Source organism: Bubalus bubalis, chromosome 10 (assembly GCF_019923935.1).
Source record: "Bubalus bubalis isolate 160015118507 breed Murrah chromosome 10, NDDB_SH_1, whole genome shotgun sequence".
NCBI classification, from domain to species: Eukaryota; Metazoa; Chordata; class Mammalia; order Artiodactyla; family Bovidae; genus Bubalus; species Bubalus bubalis.
Window position 1 is genome coordinate 22,253,059 of NC_059166.1, and position 25,048 is coordinate 22,278,106.

At 39.2% G+C, this 25,048-nt stretch overlaps 1 protein-coding gene across 13 annotated transcripts in view; it reads right to left on the reverse strand.

The window, feature by feature from the left end:
• The window catches only part of UTRN (utrophin), a 561,026-nt gene that overhangs the window by 358,814 nt on the left and 177,164 nt on the right, over nucleotides 1–25,048 (reverse strand). For all 13 annotated transcript variants that reach the window (XM_025295004.3, XM_045161922.1, XM_044924139.2 and 10 more), the window contains 8 exons: nucleotides 17,571–17,684; nucleotides 16,509–16,664; nucleotides 12,265–12,435; nucleotides 11,006–11,185; nucleotides 6,039–6,173; nucleotides 3,338–3,487; nucleotides 841–1,002; nucleotides 137–265 (listed from right to left, as the gene is read on the reverse strand). In XM_025295004.3, the coding sequence (XP_025150789.3) occupies nucleotides 137–265; nucleotides 841–1,002; nucleotides 3,338–3,487; nucleotides 6,039–6,173; nucleotides 11,006–11,185; nucleotides 12,265–12,435; nucleotides 16,509–16,664; nucleotides 17,571–17,684 (1,197 nt within the window). The remainder of the gene's footprint in view (nucleotides 1–136; nucleotides 266–840; nucleotides 1,003–3,337; nucleotides 3,488–6,038; nucleotides 6,174–11,005; nucleotides 11,186–12,264; nucleotides 12,436–16,508; nucleotides 16,665–17,570; nucleotides 17,685–25,048) is intronic.

Genomic DNA, 25,048 nt, shown 5'->3' on the forward strand with positions numbered 1-25,048 from the left:
GACACAGTGTGCCTTCAACCAGCCCCTTCTTCACATCACAGAGAAGACCAAAAGCATCCAAGTCATCAGTTCTTTTTCATTTTCTTTTTATGCCCAACACACTGAGAAGTAAAAGGAAGCTGCTCTCCCTCCTCACCTGCAGCATATCCATCTGACTTCCTCCCCTGGCAGTCCGGCCCTCTGGGGAGGTCTGGGGTGGAGACCTCGTATTTCTTCTCAACTCCTCTAGAGTCAGCTCATGGGCTGAGATCTCTGCTTGGATTTTCTAGAGAGATGAAAAAAGGGAGAGAATGTCATTTTTAAGTTTCATAGAGTCATACAACAGGTAAAAACACACTCTGATACAAACTTTAATCAGCGTGCAGCATAATAATAATGTGTGCATGTACCTACTCACTCAGTGGTGTCCGACTCTTTGCAACCCTATGGACTGTAACCTGCCAGGTTCTGCTGCCCATGGGATCTTCCAGGCAAGAATACTGGAGTGGGCTGCCATTTCCTCCTCCAGGATAATAACAATATGGCCACCCATATTGTAGGACTCTGTGCATGGTGCATGAAGGTCTTTGCACTGGTCATTTCGAATGCTCACCAATTATTTACAAAGACAGAATTTTCCCAATTTCATAGCTAAGAAAATTAGAATTTTTAAATGGTGGCCATTCACTAGGACCTCACATAAAAACTATGGGAACTCTAAACCCACATGCTCCCCTGTAAGGTCAGCCTCTCTCATTGACTCTGGGTTGAATGGCGGGCAGGGCTGGTTCCCATGCAGGTGAGGAGATGATTACAGACGCTCCCTTTATGACTGGAACACCCTCACATCCATGGCAGTACCTGGGCTTCTTGAGGAACTTGGAAGGCATCTACCCTGTCAGTCAAGTACGTTGTGAGCTGCTTGTCCAGCTCCCCTAAGCTCTCCTGCAAGACCTGAAGCATGTGGTCAGTTTCCTGCAGGACCTGGAGCTGCTTTTCCAAAGAAATCTGCTTGCTCTCTGCCTACAGGAGGGGAAATGTAATCATTAGTCTCTCAGCACAAACAGAAATGGCTGAATATAAGAAAACCCTTGTGTTCTAACCACCAAGAAAAAGAGCAAACTATAAAAGCACTACTTCAAGACTTTGGTCTGCACTTTAAATAATAATTAGCAATAACAGTGAAATTGTCCTTCTAATACCTTATGCATCTTGCAAGAAATTACTTCTTTCTATATGTGTAACATGACAAAATAGGAAAATGCTCTTGCAGGCACTTTGTTTTTTTTTTGGTTTTTTTTGGTTTTTATTTTTATTTATTTATTTATTTTTGTTAAAGTGAAATTGCTGTTTTATTTTTTTTTAATTTTATTTTATTTTTAAACTTTACATAATTGTATTAGTTTTGCCAAATATCAAAATGAATCTGCCACAGGTATACATGTGTTCCCCATCCTGAACCCTCCTCCCTCCTCCCTCCCCATACCATCCCTCTGGGTCGTCCCAGTGCACCAGCCCCAAGCATCCAGTATCGTGCATCGAACCTGGACTGGCAATTCGTTTCATACATGATATTTTACATGTTTCAATGCCATTCTCCCAAATCTTCCCACCCTCTCCCTCTCCCACAGAGTCCATAAGACTGTTCTATACATCAGTGTCTCTTTTGCTGTCTCGTACACAGGGTTATTGTTACCATCTTTCTAAATTCCATATATATGCGTTAGTATATGGTGTTTTTCTTTCTGGCTTACTTCACTCTGTATAATAGGCTCCAGTTTCATCCACCTCATTAGAACTGATTCAAATGTATTCTTTTTAATGGCTGAGTAATACTCCATTGTGTATATGTACCATAGCTTTCTTATCCATTCATCTGCTGATGGACATCTAGGTTGCTTCCATGTCCTGGCTATTATAAACAGTGCTTGCAGGCACTATGTTAAGTGAAATAAGTCAGAGGGTAAAGGACAAATATTGTATGACCTCACTTACATGGGGAATCTAAAAAATAACAAAAACAAGAAAAAAACAAAACAAACAAAAAGGAACACCAAGCTAATAGAAACAGAGAATTGGTGGTTGCTAGAGGCTGGGGGCAGGGAGTAGGCAAAAAGGGTGACGAGGATCACAAGTTACAAGCTTCTAGTTATAAATATATCAATATGCGGAAGTGATGTAAGGCATGATGGTTATAGTTAACAATACTGTATTGAGAGATTAGATCTCATAAGTCCTCATATTGCAACTATGTATCATACCAGAAGTTAACTAGTCTTATAGTGATAATTAATTTCTGCTGCTGCTGCTAAGTCACTTCAGTGGTGTCCGACTGAATAAAATATGTGACCCCATAGACAACAGCCCAACAGGCTTCGCCGTCCCTGGGATTCTACAGGCAAGAACACTGGAGTGGGTTGCCATTTCCTTCTCCAATGCATGAAAGTGAAAAGTGAAAGTGAAAGTGAAGTCGTGTCCGACTCTTAGCGACCCCATGGACTGCAGCCCACCAGGCTCCTCTGTCCATGGGATTTTCCAGGCAAGAGTACTGGAGTGGGGTGCCATTGCCTTCTCTAATTAATTTCTAATTTATACAAAAATCAGATCATTATGTTGTACACCTGAAACTAATAAATGTCATATATCACTTATACCTCAATAAAAAAGGGGGAAATGTAAAGATTTTTTATGTAACATACTAAAATAAAGGAAAAAATTAAAATATGTCATTTATTACACATTTAGGGCATTTTTAGGACTCAATAAAAAGCCTATAAACAAAAATACAAAATATAACAGAATGTCTATAAATACAGTGAATACATAAATCTCTATTTTTCCAAAGTTTAAAAAAGTTCTACAGATGTGCATAGTATCGAACCACTATTTGTTGCACTGTGGGGTTAAGTTTGAAGCTATTCATGATCTAATCATCAACAGTTATTTTTTAATATGTGTCTAAAAACTTCTAATACCCACTTATCCCTTCTATAAAGACAGTCTCCTTTCTTTGCTTACTGATATGAACATGCATGTTTGATACATTCTGAGTATATATCTAAGAGACAATGAATGGCTCTAATGTTTACTCGGATAATATGAGTTATTATCTTTATATACAACTATAATATAATCCTTAAAGAAAATTAAATAGTTCACAAGTAGCAACAATCTCAAAATTAAAAACTTTTTAATCATCAAGTTCTGCCTGCCTTATAAAGTCTGCTCCTCCCCACCTAGTATTTCAATGTCCTCAGCAGCCCCATTGGTTACCACCTTTTCCCCTTGGTATAAGTTTTTGAGGTCAGCTCCATATCATAAACATTTAACCAACACTCAAGCATGGCTCTGTTCTTACCAGGTGACTGAGGTCTTCATATCGACTGTTGAAAGCCTCCAGTTTCTCACTGATTATGTCATCGAGGATTCCTCCATCAATCAGGGTCTGGCCAAGTTCCCGAATCTGGGTGCGATTGTCTGCTGGATGCCGCAAAACAGATTCTAAAGACTGGACAGGGACAAAGAAAAACAAATAATGCATTTACCAAGGCAAAATATATCAATGATCCTAAAATTGTTCACTTTTTTAAAACAAGCACTGTATGATATCACATATATGTAGAATCTTAAAAAAGTCAAATTCATGGAAACAGGCACTTGCTGGGGGCGGTGGGTGGAGGAGAAGGGGAGAAGTTGGCCAAAGGGTAAACATTTCCAACAATAAAATGAATAAATTCTGGATGTGTAATAATATAGCATGGTGATTATAGTTAACAAAACTGTATAATATATTTGAAAGTTGCTAAGAGAGTAGATCTTAAAGGTTTTCACCACAAAAAATAAACGGTAATTATGTAAAGCAATAGAGATTTAACTAACCCTATTGTGGTAATCATTTTTCAATATATGAGTGTATCAAATCAATCCACTGTACATCTTAAACTCACACAATATTATATGCCAATTGTATCTCAATAAAATTGGAAGAAAAAATAAAATTGCTCATTTTTTTAAACAAATAATTCTGCCTTCTAGAAATCTATCAAAGGAACAAGATCATAAATAATTAGATAAAATAAATAAAACTGAGAATTCCACATGAATGATGACATGATAAATCCACAAAAATAATTTCAATAATTATTAATTATATAGAGAAATGTTCATGGTATGATTCAAAGTTCAAAAACAAAAAACAATTATTATACAAATAGCATTATTTCAAACTGTTATTAATTACATTATTAAAAATAGGTTCTTATTTTTCTACAACATATATAATATGCAAGTCACTGTTTTATACATGCACACACATATATATACGTGTGTGTGTTAGTCACTCATTTGTGTCCAACTCTTTGCAACCCCATGGACTTTAGCCCAACAGGCTCCTCTGTCCATGGAATTCTCCAGGCAAGGATACTAGAGTGAGTTGTCATTTTCTCCTCCAATATACACACACACACACACACACACACAAATCTAATCATCAGGCTAAATATTATTTTCATATTACAGATGGGAAAACTGAAGCTCAGAGATATTAAGTAATTTGCCAACATACACACAGTAAAAAAAAGAGCTAAGGATTCCAACTTGGCTCCTAAGCTCCAAAGCCTTTGATCCCGTCACTAAAAGCATTACCTTTCAGCATGTATATTTAAAAATAATAAGAAAAATAATTCTAAAGAAGTACACTAAAATGTTTTAAAGTGTTATCTTAGAGTTGACTTTATACTTTTCTCCATGTTCCACATTTTTAGAATGTATATTTTAACTCTCATGTTAGGAAAGTATATGTTTTTAAAATAAGCTTTGATTTTTTTTTTTAATACATTCAGCCTCTGACTCTATTTTATCTGAGAAATGACATCTTCTCTCCAGCAGAGCATGTGGTTCCTAGAATTTAGATACCACATCTGACCTATTTCAAAAGCATCAAAAGAACTGATGCTTTTGAACTGTGGTGTTGGAGAAGACTCTTGAGAGTCCCTTGGACTGCAAGGAGATCCAACCAGTCCATTCTGAAGGAGATCAGCCCTGGGATTTCTTTGGAAGGAATGATGCTAAAGCTGAAACTCCAGTACTTTGGCCACCTCATGTGAAGAGTTGACTTAGCATTGGAAAAGACTCTGATGCTGGGTGGGATTGGGGGCAGGAGGAGAAGGGGACGACAGAGGATGAGATGGCTGGATGGCATCACTGACTCGATGGACATGAGTCTGAGTGAACTCCGGGAGTTGGTGATGGACAGGGAATCCTGGCGTGCTGCAATTCATGGGGTCGCAAAGAGTCAGACACGACTGAGCCACTGAACTTAACTGAACTGAACTGAACTCTGACCTATTTCTGACCTTTAATCCAGTCATCTACTTAATCATTTCATCACTATCCGTTCTTACAGTTTTAAAAGCATAGCTACAATCTTCCTCTTTTAAGAAAATCTATTCTCTCCACACTTTATTCCACCTAAGAAACAGTTACTAAGTTATCATGTGCTACAGGCTGTGTTGGTAACTGGGGAACAACAGAAAATTCAGACACATTTCTTGGCCTCAAGGAGCTCACGTTCAGGCATGGGGATAGGATCCCAGGCCTCTAACAGTGCCGTTTTCAATCTGTCCTCCAACTTTTCACATCTGAAGAAAACAGAGTAGGAGCCACTGTAAATACAGTGGCTGCTTGCCATGTCTAAGGAGCAAAAATAACTTCATGAAGAAACAAGAGAGCAACTGTCCTAATAACATAAGGCAGAGTCTTATCCAGGGACTGGTAAAAACAATCTGGAGAATCACTACAGTGCTTTATGGTGTCTAAAATGTACTAATCATCTAACTGTACTAAACAACTAACCATCTCATGAGGCTAAGTTAGTGGGTCACCAATAATCTAAATATATGATGGTATGAATATTTCAGGCAATGCAAGAAAACACAAGTTACACCGAAATCCATGGAGGAAGCAAAAGCGTTTGCTGGCAAAAGGCATTATGTTCCTCATTTGAATTCTCTTTCAGCCTCACTGCAACAAAAAGCTCCACTCAGAACGCAGGCTCCTACCTCCAGGGCTTCGCTGACAGCTTCTGTCTTCTCAGGCAGGGCTTCTGTGCTCTTCATGCGCTCTTCCAAAGTGTTTAGCCAGGTGGTCTCAAGATCCAAATAGTGAAGCAGTTCAATCCAACAAGACCATACCTCCTGAAATAGGTGGGGAAAAGTTAGACAAGACATGAAGCCATTTAGAGATACAGTGCATCTCTACAACTGCGCATTCTCTCTAATCAAGAATAATTTCATTTAGACATGAGTATAAATGGGCGTTCAGAAACTTATGAAGCTGGAATTTCAAACAAGTGGAATAAAATCAAATTCTTCAATTAATTGTATTAGACCAGTTAGAGGGAAAGTCAGTCAGTCCCTCAGTCGTGTCCGACTCTTTGTGACTGCATCAACTAGCGTGCCAGGCTCTTCTGTCCATGGAATTCTCCAGGCCAGAATAGTGGAGAGGGTAGCCCTTTCCTTCTCCAGGGAATCTTCCAGACCCAGGGATCAAACCTGAGTCTCCTGCATTGCTGGCAGATTCTTTACCATCTGAGCCACAAGGGGAGCCCAAATGGAGGAAGGTGGAAGGCAAAGAGCAATTAGCTGCCTCACCTTTTTACCCTAAGATAAATTCCAAGGGTCTGTTTAAATGCCAAAAATAAAATTATGTAATTAGTAGAAGAAGCCAGGAGGGAAACATTATTATTATGTTTTTTTTAATAGAAAGTTTTAAAAAACATACTCAGACTTGTAACTCTTTTTAACAACTATAAAGGAAATTGGAATTCCCTGGGGACCACCATACTCCTATATAGACTCTTTCCAACTTTTTTCTAAATTCATATTAATGTGTCTGTATATGAAGAGAACCATATTTATCCAAATTGGAGTTTTACTATGCTTACTATATTAGCTGCTTCCCAGGTGGCTCAGTGGAAAAGAATCCACCTGTCAATGCATGGGATCCAAGAGATATGGGTTTGATCCATGGGTCGGGAAGATCCCCTAGAGAAGGAAATGGCAACCCACTCCAGTATTCTTGCCTATGAAATCCCATGGACAGGGGAGCCAGGTGAGCTATAGTCCATGGGCTCACAAGAGTTGGACATAACTTATTTTACTAAACAATAACAGCAATGCTATTAGTTGGGATCGACTTACTCCCTATTCCTATGGGGAGTTGGGTGTTAGAGCGTGAATTTATCCTTCAGTTCCTAAGAGTAAAATTATGGGAGGAACATGCCCCTTAGAAGAGCCTATCTGACTGATAAATTTAGGAGACAGAGCTCAGCATGGAGTCTCCTGCATTGGTCCTCTTTCAGACCCACTGAGAGAGGACACATTTTAGCATGGAGTCCATGAGAGATATTCTTACCATGTCAGGGGTCAGCCAATTTTCCTATAAAAGGCCAGATAGTAAATATTTTAGGTTTTACAGACCACATTTGGTCTCTGTCACAGATTCTTCTTTGTTTATTCTTTCTGTCTGTGTTGTTTTGTTTTTAACAACGCTTTTAAAATATACAAACAATTTTTAGCTCCTGGGCCATACAAAAACAGCCACAAAGCAGATTTGACCTTTAGGCTATAATCTGCCAACTCCTGACTAAGACTGGAAGGGAAAAGAGGTTTCTTGTCCCCCAAATTTCTATAGGCAGGAAGCAGGCTGAGAAATGTACTCAGCTGAGGGACTTCCCTGGTGGTCCACTGGCTAAAACTCTGCGCTCCCAATGCAAGGGTCCTGGGTTTGATCCCTGGTCAGGGAACGAGATCCCACATGCAGCAATTAAGAGTTCTCATGCCACAACAAAAGATCCTGCATGCTGTAACTAAGACCTGGCACAGCCAAATAAATAAATATTTAAAAAGAAAGAAAGAAATCTGCTGTAAAAAAGTCATAAAACTGGTGGAGCGAGACCTGGAGGAGAGGCCATCAGGAAAGTTCCAGCTGAGCTCCCACTTGAACGCAGCAGTGACCTGAGTAGAATATCCATAAACCACACGGAGCAGAAGAGCCACCCAGCTCAGCCAAATCATCCCACAAAACCATAAAAATTAATAAATGGGTGCTTTTACAAGCTATTACATTTGGGAGAGCTTTGTTATGCAGCCATGAATAACTGAAACATGAGAGTATACACTAAAAATATAAAAACATGTTTGGGAAGATTAAACACTATCTTCTGGATAACAGTTACTTCAAGAGAGGGATCAAGAGATGGGATGGAATGGGAAAGAAGGGAACAGATTCTGTAATGCCAATGTATTCTATTTTAAAAACAAGATCTGGAAAAATTTGGGGAAATGTTAACATTAGCTATATCTGAGGGATATATTTATGGGTGTCAGTAATATCATCTGTACTCTTCAAGAAGTTTGTAATACTTCATAATTTAAAACACTTTAAAGGAATATAGAAATAATCAAGGTAATAAAGTTGGACTCTTCAGAAGAAAGGCATCCTTACTTTAATTTAGAAATTTGGGCTGTTTCTACCCAAGGTCCATAATTCTGAGTGCTTGCATTCAAATCTCTTTCTTCTTGCCACTTTTCCATTCAAAGATACCAAGGTGTCATCTCTTCTCTTTTATCTATATTGTTTTCTTACACTTTTCCTTTATTCTCTTAAACTAATTCTCTCAAATTAATTCCCAAATAATTCTAAAAGTGTTTCTCAAAGCAATACTAAAACCTTGAAATATTTTCATTCTTCATTCTCAAACTGTCACCTCTGGGTGATAAAGACACCATGAAGAAATGACACAGAACTTATGGTGGTCTTTCATTAGCTTGGGATACCCTGGGACTCTATTATTTAAACATATGGTGAGTAGCTATTTTGGCTATAAATAAACAGGAAAACAAAGAAATAAAAGCAAAATCATGGATGGTTAGGACAGAAAAGACAAGACTGTAGTAGAACTCAATTCCAGGATCATCCAGTGGGACTTCAGATTAGCCATACATAATGTTACACACATGTTCACAGAATTTTAAATTCTCAGATGAGTAACCTCAGGCGTTTCATGTTAGACAATATCTTAATAAAGAATGAGGTAGCGTTTGACTTGCAGCTTCCTTACTGTGACTTGATTAGCAGCAGTGCCTGTGTAATCCAAATTACACACAATTTATCTTAGCACAGGTCTTCCCTGGTAGCTCAGACAGTAAAGGATCTGCCCGCAATGTGGGAGACCTGGGTTCAGTCCCTGTGTTCGGAAGATCCTCTGGAGGAGGGCATGGCAACCCATTCCAGTCTTCTTGCCTGGAGAATCCCATGGACAGAGGAGACTGGCAGGCTACAGTCCACGGGGTCACAAAGAGCTGGACACGACTGAGCAACAAAGCACACAACACACATCTAAGCACAAAAGAGATTCAGAAAGAGTGACTAATGAGTGAATTTACTTCATAGATTACAATTGTCAGGGACATTTTAGGATTTATCACAATAGAATCATTTGTTTTAGGTTGAACTGAATTTAAATTAAAATTGCTATAAATTGAAGAGCTTCTTCGGAGAAGGCAATGGCAGCCCACTCCAGTACTCCTGCCTGGAAAATCCCATGGATGGAGGAGCCTGGAAGGCTGCAGTCCATGGGGTCGCTGAGGGTCGGACACAACTGAGCGACTTCACTTTCACTTTTCACTTTCATGCATTGGAGAAGGAAATGGCGACCCACTCCAGTGTTCTTGCCTGGAGAATCCCAGGGACGGGGAAGCCTGGTGGGCTTCCGTCTATGGGGTCGCACAGAGTCGGACACGACTGAAGCGACTTAGCAGTAGCAGTAGCAGTAGAAGAGCTTCTTAAGTTTTTTCAATGAGATGTAACAAAAGTCACACATATGAAAACAAACAAGCAAACACTTAATATTAAAAAAACTTCACAGAATCATCTACATCTTAAACCCAATGGCCAAGGTACAGGAAATGGTCCAGCAAAATACCAGCACATTCAAGTTAGTGTTTCCTTCATTCTAAGTAAAACCTATAATTTTGTGTTCAGTTACTCAGTCACATCTGACTCTTTGAGACTCCATGGACTATAGCCTGCTAGGCTCCTCTATCCATGGAATTTTCCAGGCAAGTAAACTGGAGTGGGTTGCTTTTTCCTACTCCAGGGGATCTTCCCAACCCAGGGATTGAACCAGCATCTCCTAAGCTGGCAGGCAGATTCTTTACCACTGTACTGTCTGAAAAGCCAAGGTAATCACCACCTATCTATAATTTCTTTTAATAAAATATAAGTGGGAAGGTATAACATTAAGTATTACACTATCATTCTGGAATTTTAAAATGACACATGTACACATTTTTAACAATTACACATATTAAGCAGATACAAACTGTAATTTCAAAAAAATATTTTAAAAATTAAGCTCTGAAATTTTTGGCTTATAAAAATAACCTTAAATGCAGGATGTCAAAAAGTTTAAATAACTATTATGATGGTCAGCCACATATAAGCCACATTTCTTTCAAGTTTAAAGTACCTGTCCTAAGAACTAGGCTAATGGTTGATTCTTCATTTATAAATTTAGACACCACTGTAAAACAGAAACCTCAGTTCATCTCTGTGTACTACCAGGCAAAAAAAGAGGAAGTACTCATTGTACATTGTTTTAGAATTTCAGAACAGGAACAGACCCTACAGACCATCGGTATTATGAAAACCTTGCTTTCACATTTAGTCAATGTCTAAAGCTAAGAAGAAACTTTTCCAAGAACCTTCCACCAACTGCAGTCAGAGTCTTATATCCAATTTTCTTTTCTCTCTGCTTCATTTTTATCAACCTATTACCTAAATTATCATCAAATAATATATTGTAACTATTATTATTGCCAATCATTATCTTAATCATTAAAGAACTACTTTTATGATATAGTATATGAAAAGAAAAATGGAGGGTTTTTTTCCAAGATATGGAAACAGCCAGTACATTACAGAGTTTGAATCTCAGAAAGGCATCTGAGAAAAGATCCCGTACCTCCAGGGTGTGGCACTTTCCTCGAATTCTATTACAAAGAAGCTGGTAATTCTCCAGCACGACATTCAGCTCAGATGTCAGCTCCTGGCCACCAGAGGGCACTTTTGCAGCTAGTAACTTGATGCTGTCCTTGAGAATCTTCACTCGCACCTCCTTCTGCAGCACGTCCTCTTTCGCCCTCTGTTGCAACACAGAATGAACTTAAAAATCAGCTCCCTGTCTCAGTAACCAATTTCTTCTTCAAAAAATAACCAAACCAAAACTAAAACATCCAGATGATTCTAACTACCTAGTTGGAACCACAGAGTACTTTTTGAAATAAGAGTGCTAACTACAACAGCAGAAATTAATACAACATTGTAAAGCAATTATGTGACGCGAACGTTGCTCAGTCGTGTCTGACTCTTTGCTACCCCATGGATTATACAGTCCATGGAATTCTCCAGGCCAAAATACTGGAGTGGGTAGCCTTTCCCTTGCATTGGTAAAACATAATCCTTTTAAAAACTATCTGCGCAGAGACGTTTTGCTTTTGTTATACTTATAGGCAAGGTGCAACTCATTTTTTTTTAAGTAGCTTTCAAGACACTCTGTCCTTCGGCTTCAACACTGAAGGACGGTAAAAACAGTGTTGAAATGTGGGAATGATATCCAGTTCTTTTCGTATATATAAAAAAGAGACTGGGCAAGGCTATTGACATGGGAATATAAGTTTACAAGCAATACATCCTGTGGACCCAACTGACATTGAATCCCTTGACAATATTCCTATGACTATTCTTACCTGCCCCAGTGAAATGTGTGGTATTCACGTGTGCCCTATGTAGTAGCTGGAAGAATATGGCTGGTGAAATAAACACAGCTCCCAACTGAAATGGGTAAGTCTCGCTTGTTCCTTATGAAAAATAATTCTTCCTGACAATATTGGAAAATAAACAGTGGTGATGGTTGCACAACATTGTGAATATAAAACTGAGGCCAGTAAATGAGTCATTCTCTGCAGCTCCTCAAGATTGTAACACAGAAGACTTTGTCAGGGGCCCTCATGGACTCAACTCATGGCCGAAGTTCCACACGTGGAGTCTCAGCTTCCTACCCCTCCCCAAATCATTAATGGGAGCTGCCCTTCTACTTGTTTGAAATTTTCCTGTGAGAGATTTTATGTACATACTACCCTCTAAGGCTAGGTAGATGACTGACTGGTTTAAAGAGAGGAGATGAGATATCAAGCTCCTTGACCCTAACTGCCCCAGGCTCACCTTCATTTCTTCCACAGCACTCTCAAGTTCTTCTGGTGACTTGTATTCGAAGTCCCTCTCCAGGTAGTCCTCTTCTGCCTGGGTCATCCATTCCTGCATCTCCGCCAAGTCTTTTTTCAGGTTCACCACTTTTTCCCGACTTTCCGACAACCTATTTTTTTTAATAGCAATCTACAAAGGAAAAGTCATTCGCTCGAATAAACAAATATTAATATATTAAATGTCAACTTCTAGTCTTTAATATCTAAAGACAGAGTAATAAGTTTCCACCAAGAATCTCAAGATTTAAAAGTCAGATGAAGCCCTTAATACATTTGGTCCTGATGCTGTGGAATATAAGCAATAATGAAAACAACAATTATAACTGGGATTCACTATCACATTTTGGACATTAATGTGGAAATATCTAGTATAATTTTGAAAATGCAACCGAAGGACTCTAACTTACATCAATAAAAGCATACATCTCAAGGAAATCTATTAACTGAAGCAGCCAAAATGTCCATTTCCTCCTTCTTAACAGGATTCCGCATTAAAACTGCATTTTTAGAAAACAGAGAAGAGGGACTTCGCTGGTGGTCCAGTGGTTAAGAATGTGCCGGCTAATGCAGGGGTCACAGGTCTGGGAAAATTCCACATGCCGCAGGGCAACTAAGCTCGGCAACTAACCACTGACGGCTAACATGCACGCGCCATAAATACTCAAGTCCACATCCCTAGAGCCCGGGCTCTGCCACAGGAGACGCCACTGCAGTGACAAGCCCATGCACAGCGACCAGAGAGAAGTCCCTGCTCTCCACAACTAGAGAAAACCCGCAGCCACAAAGATCCGGCACAGCCAAAACTAAATAAATCAAAAATAATTCAAAAAATAGAGAAGAGGAGACTACTACTAAAGATATTCATAAAACACTGCTTTACAAAACTTTGGTTTTGATAACCTGCTCTACTGGTATATTTCACGCAGCTACAAAAAAGTTACATTAGAAGATAGATACGTGTCTGAATCTGGTTCAACAACTTTGTCAACTATTTCAGGGAGCCTGAAAACACCCTTCAGAGAGATCCTCCCTCTAACCACACACTGACTTCTACTGTGAAAGAAGATATCATACGACGTAGATCATCCAGGACTCACTTCACTATTCAACCTCCCGCTCAAATGAAATCTCACGGTACTGGTCACCTTGCCAGGGCTTGGTTGGCTGTGAAACTGATGGTGACGGAAGGGCAGTACAGGAATAGGATGGCTCTCACGAGAATAAGGGGGAATTCTTACTGGCTTTCCTGTTCCACTGTCCAAACAGGGTTATGGTCATAAAAATAGACGGGCACTAAACAAGGGCTTGGATTTCACTGCCCAACATGGAACTCAGAAAGCCTACTGCCAGCAACCCACAACAGCCCTGCTGAGCAACACTTCAACCTGATGAGCTTTAAAAAAAAGGAAATACAGATTTCGGGGACCCACATTCCCCAAATTCTTTTCACAAGTAGTCAGTTATATACAATTTTCATGAAGCCTCAGAGAAGTAAGAAAGATAAAGACACTGCAGCAAACTTCTCAAAAAAAGAAAAGCTCAAAGTTATCATTAGTTATTCCGAGATTATATACTTCCTATATTTTGGCATTAAGATGTTTTCCTTTCGTGAGATTGGGAATATAGAAGACTGCTTTTACTTGTTGATTTTATATGTCTGTCCTTCCCTAGAAAAATAAAAATTTTGCAACATGACGTTTGTCCAAAATTTCTTCAACCTTTTTACTACTCAATAAAATACAATAGTTTAGAACTGCTTTACATAATTACTCACACAGCACATGCTTGCCTCCTTGCTGGAGACACTTAAAAATTTTTCCTGTGCATTTATCCCCATACTTTGAGTCAATGCTAAGTTGCTGCTTCAGTCGTGTCCGACTCTGTGCGACCCCATAGACGGCAGCCCACCAGGCTCCCCGGTCCCTGGGATTCTCCAGGCAAGAACACTGGAGTGGGTTGCCATTTCCTTCTCCAATGCATGAAAGTGAAAAGTGAAAGTGAAGTCGCTCAGTTGTGTCTGACTCTTAGTGACCCCATGGACTCCAGCCTTCCAGGCTCCTCCATCCATGGGATTTTCCAGGCAAGAGTACTGGAGTGGGGTGCCATTGCCCTCTCCATATATACATAGATAGATACATATCTATCTATCAATAGATTAATAGATATAAATATCTACATGTATCTAAGGCTCTATCAATCTATCCATCTATCTCTTGTCTTCCTTGCTCCTCATCATCACTTCCAAACCATTTTCCTTATTTACTTCCCCAAAATACCCCAGCTCCTTTTAAGCACATATCATCAAATTATAACACATTTAGAGGAGTCTGAATTTGACTAGAATATAAGATGATATTATGAAAGCATTTTCTTAAGTGTGACAATGATATTGTACTTCTGTAAAAGACGGTCCTCATTCATGGAAGAAGCATGCTGAAGTATTTAAGAGTGAAGTGTCAAAATACTTTCAACTTCCTGTCAAAACTACATGTAGCAAAAAAAAAAAGGCAAACGTGGTAAAACACTAACAATTGGCAAATTTAGGAATGGCTTATGGCTGTTCCCTCAACCATAACTTTAACTGTTCCTTAAAATTCCACTTGTTCAAAATAAGGAAATTGTGGGGAAACAAAATACTCAGGGATGTAAATATAAAGTTTTCTTGTATAAACATTAAATTAAAAAACACTGTATTGAGAGAGATATACCATCTACATGACTGTCTGTAGAGTATTTCTGCATTTCACATTTTCTCTTCTCATTCTTTTATCCCTTCTCACTCACTTCAGCTCTATGCAACCTCACTATTATTTCACTAACAAAATAAAACAATCAAAAGGAAACTACTACACCGTATTCCTACAGTACCCACAGTTGCTGCTCCATCCATTACCAGAGAGGGACCTCCTAACAGGAGCTCTTTCACTTAAAGGGTGGACCTCATCCACTCTTGCCTAACCACAGACTTTGTTTCAGTCATTATCTTCTCTCAGTCTTCTGTATCATCTCTTCTTTCTAAGTGAAATCTTTTTAGCATGCAAACTTTCAATAATATATTTGAAAAAAAATAATTACAAAAACACTTCTTTGGATCCCCATGTCCCTTCTACTACAAATCTCATTTTTCTGTTCCCCCGAATAGAGAAATTCTCAAAGCTGGTTACCCTTGCCCCAGGACCTCATCTCCTTTCCTCTCCTCAACACTCTGCAGTATGACTTTATTTCCCACCACGCCATTGGAACCACTTTTCTCAAGGTCATCAAAAGCTTCCATCTAATGTGCTTTCCAGTTTTGGAAAATTTTCTCCACCCAGCTTTTGGGGTCTTACTCCTCTGGCATTTCCCCTGGGGCAAACCTTTCCTCCTTAGCATCCTTGGCTGGTGATTAGTGCTGGAAACCCCATTTGCAGGTACTGTGATTTTGAATTTAGTCCCAGTATGGGCAGCATCACTTGACCTATTCCCACTAGAGCTTCTCCTTGAGTTTTTCACCATTTCAGTAAATGGCACCACAATTTACACAAACTGGAAGCTTCACAAAAATCCAGAACAGTTGCTAACTATTCACTTTTTCTCATATCACATTAATCTATTACTAGACTCCCATCTCCACTTTCAAAATTTAGTCCAAACCTAACACTTCGCATGACCTCCACCACTATCTCCCTAGTCCAAGGGGCCATCTTCTTTCTCCAAGACTGCAACAACCTTTTAAGTATTCTCCCTATTTTTATTCTTGCTTTCCCAGAGCAAATTATCCACATGGAAGCCAGAGTGATCTTAATGGATCTATCATATGTCAATTCATTGCTCAAAACCCTTTGCTTTCTAAGTGAAATCACACTTGAAATAAAATTCAAAACCTATGCCTCAAAAGCAATACACAACCCATCTCTTCCTACCTCCCAACCCCAAATCCTTCCCTCCAACCTGCTACCTCTTCCCCTCCATTCTATTCCACCTACAATGACTTTCTTGTTCTTTATTGCACACATCAAGCTCATTCCCATCCAGGGGCAAAGTGGACAACAGTCCCCACCCTTCATTTAAAAACTTATCCAATTCTTGTCCCAACCTGCCACCCATGCTATAGTTATTCTAGATCACTGGTTTTCGGTCTGGATGGGATATAAAATTATTCAGTCAAGAGAAGCCATTATCTACCTCTTGAAATTCACATGCAGGTTAAGCTGAAAAACTTACCTCCTTGCTAAATTTCTCCAGTTGTGATTGGCAGTCAGCTAGTTTTGTTTGCATCCAGGCTTTGATTCCAGCAACTGGACAGCTTCGAAGGTTAGCCTCTATTTCTTTCATGTCTTTCAGAGATGATTCGATTGTTTCTATTTCATTAACAAATGCCTGAACACATAAAATAAGCCCTTGTTGAGTCCATTCCGACATAAGTGGATGCCATTATTATAGTCTGTCTGCCTCTATCCCTGCAAATATTTTAAGAACAGACTGCTTGGGAGTAAAGACATTTAACAACTTAAGAAATATTGTATCTTAAGAAACTCATTTCACCTGGGTGATTCAAATAGCCATCTGCCAAATTAGACTGCAAATACTTGACTTTCAGCAGGGAATGGTACTTTTAAATTTTTTTTTTTTTTTTAAGTTGCTCAGTCATGTCCAACTCTTTGCGACCCCATGGACTGTAGCCTACCAGGCTCCTCTGTCATGGGATTTTCCAGGCAATAGTACTGGAGTGGATTGCCATTTCCTTACAGAAGCCTAATGATTCCACCAAATATAAAACGCATGAAGTATTACTGGCAAACTTCATTTGTAAAAAGCGTTTTTCTTTAAAGTCTCACCATAAGTACAGTAAGAGTGATAAACAATTAGTAATTATGACACTAAGACTGTCACTGCAACGTAAAACAACAGCTACTAACGAACTAAAATTGCTCTTGTATTCTCCATCCAAAATTTATTCTGTAATAACCTATGTGGGAAAAGAATCTGAAAAAGAAATAGATATATGTATAACTGAATCACTTTGCTGTACATCTGCAACTATGTTCCAATATAAAATAAATAATTTTTTTAAAACTTTATAATCACAGCCAAAAATAGAAACGTGAACTATAAGTCATTCTTTGACTAGCTACAAAGTCAAAAAACAGGTTTATATTGAAACATATTTTATCTAGGTTTATTGTCATGCCATATTCTTACAATTTTAATAAAAGCAGCAAATAATAAAGAGGAAGAAGAAAATTTTATTTATTACAGCAGATTCCCCAGATCAGCAGAACTCACAGAGCATTGGTCAAGCTGTCTTTGGAGCCCTTCGGCATCTCCTTGGACAGCCTGCTCTTTCATTAAGAAGTCTTTCACACCATCCATCCACTTCTCGATGACTTTCGAATCAGCCTAGATCGAACACAATAACAAAGGGGGATATTACTCAGTGACATTCAACCTACTTCATCTCAAGATCTACTGCTACAGGAGAAAAGGCAACTTTTCAAAACTTTGATAGCATCATTTTCATTTATTTTCTTTAAAAAAAAAAAAAAACTTCCAACATTGAAAATAATTATTTCCTTCATTGTCGCCTAAAATCCTCATGAGATGATATCTTGGTGATCATTCTCAAAATTTCAAAATGTCCTCCAGTGAACAAAGCTATCTTGCTTAATATGAGCTATATCTAAGATTAAAAATTCAAATTAAAGGGAGAAATGTTTTTCTAGGTATAATCAGCTTAAAAAATCTTTCATTCTTATATAATTTAGAACTATTTTCTCCTTAAGTTAGCTACTCAAAGCAGGATTTGAAAAATAGCACGATGGAGGGAATACAGTAGACTGCTCTTAGTTCTGTTATTGGTGCTTTGTTATCCAAGAACCCCGTATGGTCCACTACCCAGCGCCATTCCTTCATCCAGCACTTTCTAAGCACCCACTGTTATCCAGTTCCTGTGTGTGGTGCTGGGGAAATGAGAAAGCAAACATTTTGCAGAAAGAATGAGACTTCAGAGAGGTAGTAACATTGGAACTGGACCTTAAAGAATGCAAATAACTAGGTCCAACTTCAGCTCCAAAACTACATTAAAGTGATGGTCATTTCTTTCCAGGTGCCCATTCATCACTGGTCAGTATGACTTGTTCCTTTCCTTGTACCTTCCTCAATTATTTGTTTCTTGCTCCTCCCTAGGAATGGAGATAAATTAACTATCTTATTCAAAAATAACCTTTAGACTGGAAAGCAGCCACTATGTCTTCCCTTAGTCTTTTAGTGGTTATAAACTCACAATTCATGCCGTAATGTCTCTAGAACATGATACTCAGATACTGTTCTCAACACCCTGATCAACATGCTCTGGTAATTACATCAACTTTTTAACATATTTAAAGTATGCCATAAAGAATCAATTACTCTCATCCTTAAAATACTGGAATGAATGACAAAGAGGGAACCTAAGTGGTATTTCAGATATAGTTAGTACATTCAGAAAATGTCATCTACAGCAAAAGAGACACTGATGTATAGAACAGTCTTATGGACTCTGTGGGAGAGGGAGAGGGTGGGAAGATTTGGGAGAATGGTATTGAAACATGTAAAATATCATGTATGAAACGAGTTGCCAGTCCAGGTTCGATGCACGATACTGGATGCTTGGGGCTGGTGCACTGGGACGACCCAGAGGGATGGTATGGGGAGGAAGGAGGGAGGAGGGTTCAGGATGGGGAACATATGTATACTTGTGGCGGATTCATTTTGATATTTGGCAAAACTAATACAATTATGTAAAGTTTAAAAATAAAATAAAATAAAAAAAAAAGAAAATGTCATCTAAATTTTTTTTGTTTTATTTTTCTTATTGTAGAGTTGCATTTTGTTTCCTTTTCAAAAATTTTTATAGATATATATTATTCATAATATTATGGTTAGCTAAAACTCCAAAATTTCCATAATGACCTCAAAAGGATATTTTCCCTACCCTATATTGTTTAATTAATTTCTGTAATAAATTCAGAACTTGAAATTTACAAATATCAACAATATTTAACAATACTACTTAGTAATAAAATAATAAAAAGCCAACAGAATGATTCGAATTTTTAGTCTCTCCACTTTCTTATCAGCTGCTCTTCCCAGCTTTCTCTTATCTGCAATCTGACAGTGAGGCATTGTTCTTCTGTTGGCTTGGGTTTTTTGTTGTTGTTTGGTTGGGTTTGGGGGTTCTTTCCCAGGTGAAAAATAAGGCCAATTACAGTGCCTTCCTGAGCATCCCCCTACAAGGACATCACCTCGTTCATTAGCCAACAAACTTCTCGGCTTAGTTTTCAAAACATGGGATAGCATCTAAGTAGCATTTCACTTAGGTTTTAAGGGATGTTCCCAAATACTTTACTGAAATGAAGCCTTACCCATAATGATAGTCTGTGAGCACTATTTAAGCTAAATGAGCACACATGAAATGTGAGACTATGAATCTGTATATCTAATAATCTAGTATCCTCCTCCAAAAAATAAGTAAAAGAAAGCAGTACTCAAAGAAATGAGGTCGAGACAAGGCTTCTGAGGTATCCATGCTGATTCCTGGGGACCACCACACTCTTTCCTAAGCACAGGTAAGGTCTCTGGTCAATCATTTATCTACAGCTTTGCCAGGAATTGACATCAAGCTTAGTGCAGGTCCTTAGCTTCTAGAAAAGAATGTTCCCCCTTATTTAAGACATTCACTCATCTCCCCCTTATTTAAGACATTCACCCATCTCCATTGTCCTGGTCACAAGTCGCATAATGCGACCTTGAGATCATGGGTAAAACACCACATTGCTGGGGATGTAGATTTAGGCATCAGAAGGACCACGTGGTTTTTCCATCTAACTCATAATTCAGGCTCTAATGCACTCTCAGTAATGACCATTCTCCACTTTCCAGCTTGCAAGGTCATTCTCTGATGAAGATGGGAAGCAAAGAGGGCTTATGTGGCCGAGCCTTTCTGTCTCCTCTATTCATATTATACCACCTGGAGCAAGCATTTCTCATTCTCCTTGTCCCAAGCGCAGCTTTGAAAGCCCTTTCAGTCACACTGAGCTCTTTCCCCAAGCTTCCTTTCCCTCTGCTCTTTAGCCTGTTTCTGTCACTCTTCTCATACATCCATGTTACTCTGATAATATTTTCAATCAGTGACATCTCTCTTCTTTTGGTCTGGCTTCAGCATTCACGGGTCTTATCCAAGAAGACTGCTTAGGAAGATATAGTCAGGGCAGGGTAGGGTGGGGTGTGCAAAAGATAAAAAGTGCAAAAGGAAAGTACAAATACATCTATAGAGTTCATGAGGGCCTTTTTAAACTGTTCACTTAATTTGTTACCACTTTTTGCACTGTTAATCTCTAGTCTGAACTTTTTAAGAATTCAAGGCAGCATTACAGCTGTGTAACTGGGCAATTCATTAAATCGAGTTTGGAATAAGGAAAATTGACAGTCTCCCAGGCCAAGAATTTTTGAAATTTATATGGAGGTTTTCACCACAATCAGCCTTGACTGAAGTGAGCAGCCTGAGTGATCCCTGCCATTGGTACAGAAAAGAAAGTCCTGTGCCATCAACCTCTTTCCTCTCTCCCTCCTTCAGACACACACAGACCCTTGTGAGCACACACAATTCACACGCACACACCCATTCCTCTTCTTACAGTTACATGTGTGCATGCTCAGTCACTCAGTTGTGTAGGACTCTTTGAGATCCCATGGACTTCAGTCGGCCAAGCTCCTCTGTCCATGGTATTATTCTCCAAGCAAGAATACTGGAGTAGGTTACCATGCCCTTCTCCAGCGGATCTTCCTGACCCAGGGACAAACCAGCATCTCCTGAGGCTCCTGCATTGGCATGCAGATTCTTTACCACTGAGCCACCTGGGAAGCCCCCTTGTACAGTTAAATATGAGAAAAAAGGAAGAGGGAAGCAACAGACACCGACAACCCATGGAGACCAATGGATCATCCCAGTGATAACAAAGGGAACAGAGAGGAATCCGAAAAGCTGTTTTCACTACTAAAAGTCCTGCAGGTAATCCTGACCACGCTCAGTTCTAAGACAGGCAGCGTGACCTTTAAAAAGAAAGACCAAGGTCTGACTACCTAGCTCAGCACCTAACCAGCCACGAGAACTTGAGAAACTTCTCAGTTTCTCTTCTGGGAGCTTCCATAGCTCACCTATAAAACAGGAATAATAACAACTACTTTGCCTGACTATACTGAAAAACAGAGATGGTTTAGATTGGCTCTGGTACAGAGTAGGTTTGCAGTAAATGGTAGCTATTATTACTCAGACCTACAAAATCAAGTGCCTTATTACCAAGGTTAAGCCCACAAAAGAATTACCCCTTTGGGTTCTGGTGTCTGTTCCCAACAGACACTTGGCAGAAGCAGCAGCAAGGGTGAGGACATATTTGCATAAGCAGCAGTGTAAAGAGCTCAACTGCTGTCAACATCAATGCTGGCTCCATCCTACAACTGCTCAAAGTGACGGTGTGAAAGGGCTGCTGCTTATGATCTTTCTCACCAGACCTGGCTGAATTCAGCTCAGCAGAAGGAACCCAAGTACATGAGAAAAGGCCCAAAAGAAAGGGGCCTGATAACAGCAGCTGCACAAGGCCCCTCTACCCTGTGGCTGTACCGTGTGGGAAAGGTTATGAGGTCACTAGGATCACTACAGCAGCGACTTGTGTGCAGGTAAACCTGAAAGATGGAGAAGCCTTCCAATATCTCCTCTTTACCTAGAAGAAAAATAACTGTCTTAGTCCACTTGTAGCAGACGTTTCCTGTGCTTTTAAAAAACACCGAAATCTGCTCATCTTTAAGTGAACTGTACAGATAAGAGGTTACAAAGAAAGTGAAAAAGCTCAAATGAACAGTGTTTCTCTGTCCATTTAACAATCACTCAGCTGATGCCTTTATGAGTTTCTAATGTACACTAATGTGTATTTGATTTTTTTTTACCATCTCCATCCACTTGCAGAATGAATATAGGAATAGATAAATAGAGATAAAGAGAGATACTTAAACGGGGCAATTTCTAATGTTCTATCTTCATTGGAGGGACTTCAGTTCTTTAAAGCATAACAAAAAAAAAATTGTTTAAATCCTAGTAAATTTCTAAAATGAATGTTATTATTTCACATGCAGAAACACACTATATATATACTAATCGAAGGTAACCATTTCTTATTCCTATTTATACTCATAAATTCTCAGTGAAATATAAAATGACTAATATGGAAGTTATGAAAACCAAAGTATCAAATACTCCAGTTTGGAGGGGTCAAAATGCTGCACCGACCACCACGGCTCAAAAGCACTGATTTGTAAGCACTTTGGCTGAGCAACACCTGCTGCTGGGTCACAGAAGAGGAATGTGAGGTCATAAAAACAATTCCATTAAGCCTACACGTCCATCTCCCACACCCCAGCCCCTGAACCAGGGATGGAGGAAATCTGAAGCCTGGTATCTCTGGACAGATGACAGTAAGATTCCAAGGTACACAACTACCACCCAAGATTTTATTTACAGTGAAATTCTTGGCATTTTATCTTGTTCCTCCCCCATCTGTTGGAATGTCCACAGCTTTTTAAATAGCCAATATCTAACCCAAGACATAGGCAAGAAGAGTTGTGAAACCAAATTTAAAACAGTAACTTAAGGCAGTATGTTTCTGTTTTCTTTGATTTATATTCATTAACCTCAAAACACTCTCAGTGTTCCCTCACTTAGTAGAGAAGGCCAGCAGTGATGCTACTACTGCATTTATTAATCTGAAACCAATAGAATTCTTAACTTTAAGATCCAAAAAGCACCAATATTTCCTGGATTAAAGTAAAACGCATTCACAATGAGGAGAAGGAAAAAAACCCCTATGAGATCATTCTATCAGTTACGTGTTACCTAGAAAGAATTAAATCAGTTACACAGCACATTACTTTTAGAAAATGTTTACCATCGGGTTTTTACCCTGAAATGTTTTCCAAAGTAATTTCTGAACCTGGTTCTGCTTGTTTCAGAGCTCCAGCATGTTCCCTTCTGCACTCCGGGTGAGAACACACAGAGTGTTCAGTGTGTGTCTTTGTTCATCAATTGAAGGGAGAGGTGTGACTACATGGGTGTTACACCCAGGCATTTAGACTTTATAACAGATCCAACCTCACTAGAGAGGTATGAACGCGTATTATGCCTGCAGGCACCTGCAAAGCAGAGATGTTCACATCCACTTGCCTGCTACATGCCAGACAAGGTTTCTATGCTCAAAGAGCTGACGCCCTGGCAAAGGACAGACATACAGGTCTCAGCCTTAATAAAAGGTGGCCTGAGATCGGGTAATTGTGAAGGTGTAAACAACATGTAGTGGAGGAAGGAATAATTAGCTGTGAGTGTGATGGTGAATAAGACCAAAGACTGCCCATAGAAGCATCTTCTTTAAGGATGAACCAAGAAAAGGAGGCTGTAAATTCCTAGCAAGTAAGTGACTTTTCCAGAAAAGGGCAATCGTCCGCTGTGTTCTTTGTGACCCACTACACCAGCTCCCCACCCGACACAGCTCACAGGAGAAGATGCAGGCAGGGCTCGAGAGCAAGGAGAGGGCAGGAGATACGAGATGTTTGAGAGCACTTTGTATTATGTGGCAAAGACAACCAGATGCTTTCCAGAAACACAATTCTGGTATTAGTGCAGACAGTGAATCCAAGAGAGAAGAGGCTGCAAGCAGAAGTCAGATTTAAACGGTAATGGGATTATCAGGGCATCAGGTTACAAAACAGTCTTTGAACAGAAGGGGCTAAAGAGAAGGTTCAAAGAGGAGGGAGGTAAATAGTGGTAAATATGAGAGTTTGTGTGGGCCTTGAGGACAGTTTCATGACTTGGAGGTGCTGTGTCCAACCCTGTGCAACTCTATGGACTGTAGCCACAAGGCCCTTTTGTCCATGGGATTTCCCAGGCAAGAATACTGGAGTGGGTTGCCATCCCTTCCTCCAGGGGATCTTCCTGACCCAGGTATCAAACCCACATCTCTTAAGTCACCTGTATTGGCAGGCGGGTTCTTTACCACTAGCGCCACCTGGGAGGCCCATGACATGCTACAGGGGATCTTGAACAGGGTGAAGGAAACCATAGGATATACACTTGCAGCCCCTGAACTCAAAGATATTACTGCTGGTGATAGCAGTGTCTTACGATTTTATAACATTTAATCCCCAAAATTCATAAGAAACTCATGTCAGTAAAATCAATAGTAAAACTTTTTATATGTTTTAAAATATTTTGCTCCCTGGAAAGAGTGGTAGGACTTTCTGTGAGAGTTTTTTTAAAGCACCAGTCTACATTTTAAGTACAAGAATTGAGATCATTAATTTGGCAAAAAATAGATTTAAAGAATTTACAAACATATTTGAACATGACACTGTGAATAACAATGCTGGCCCCACCACTATCTATATAAAAGAAACCAGCCATGTAGATATGCGAAAGGCAGGCATATAAGAAAAACACTATTTGCCAACGAATAACGGAAAACTAAAATTGGCACATAAAAAGATACCAAGATCACCTTACAAGTATTGTAGGGATGGTAGGGAAACTATAAGTACACAGCTTTGAAAATACTCTCAAAGTTTAAATGTGCTGTGTCAATAAAAAGCATTACTATTTTGAGTAGTGAAATTGATACTCTAATCCATATTCATGCATTTGTGTACCGTCTATTTAAATAGACGTGATACTGAGATACAAGTAA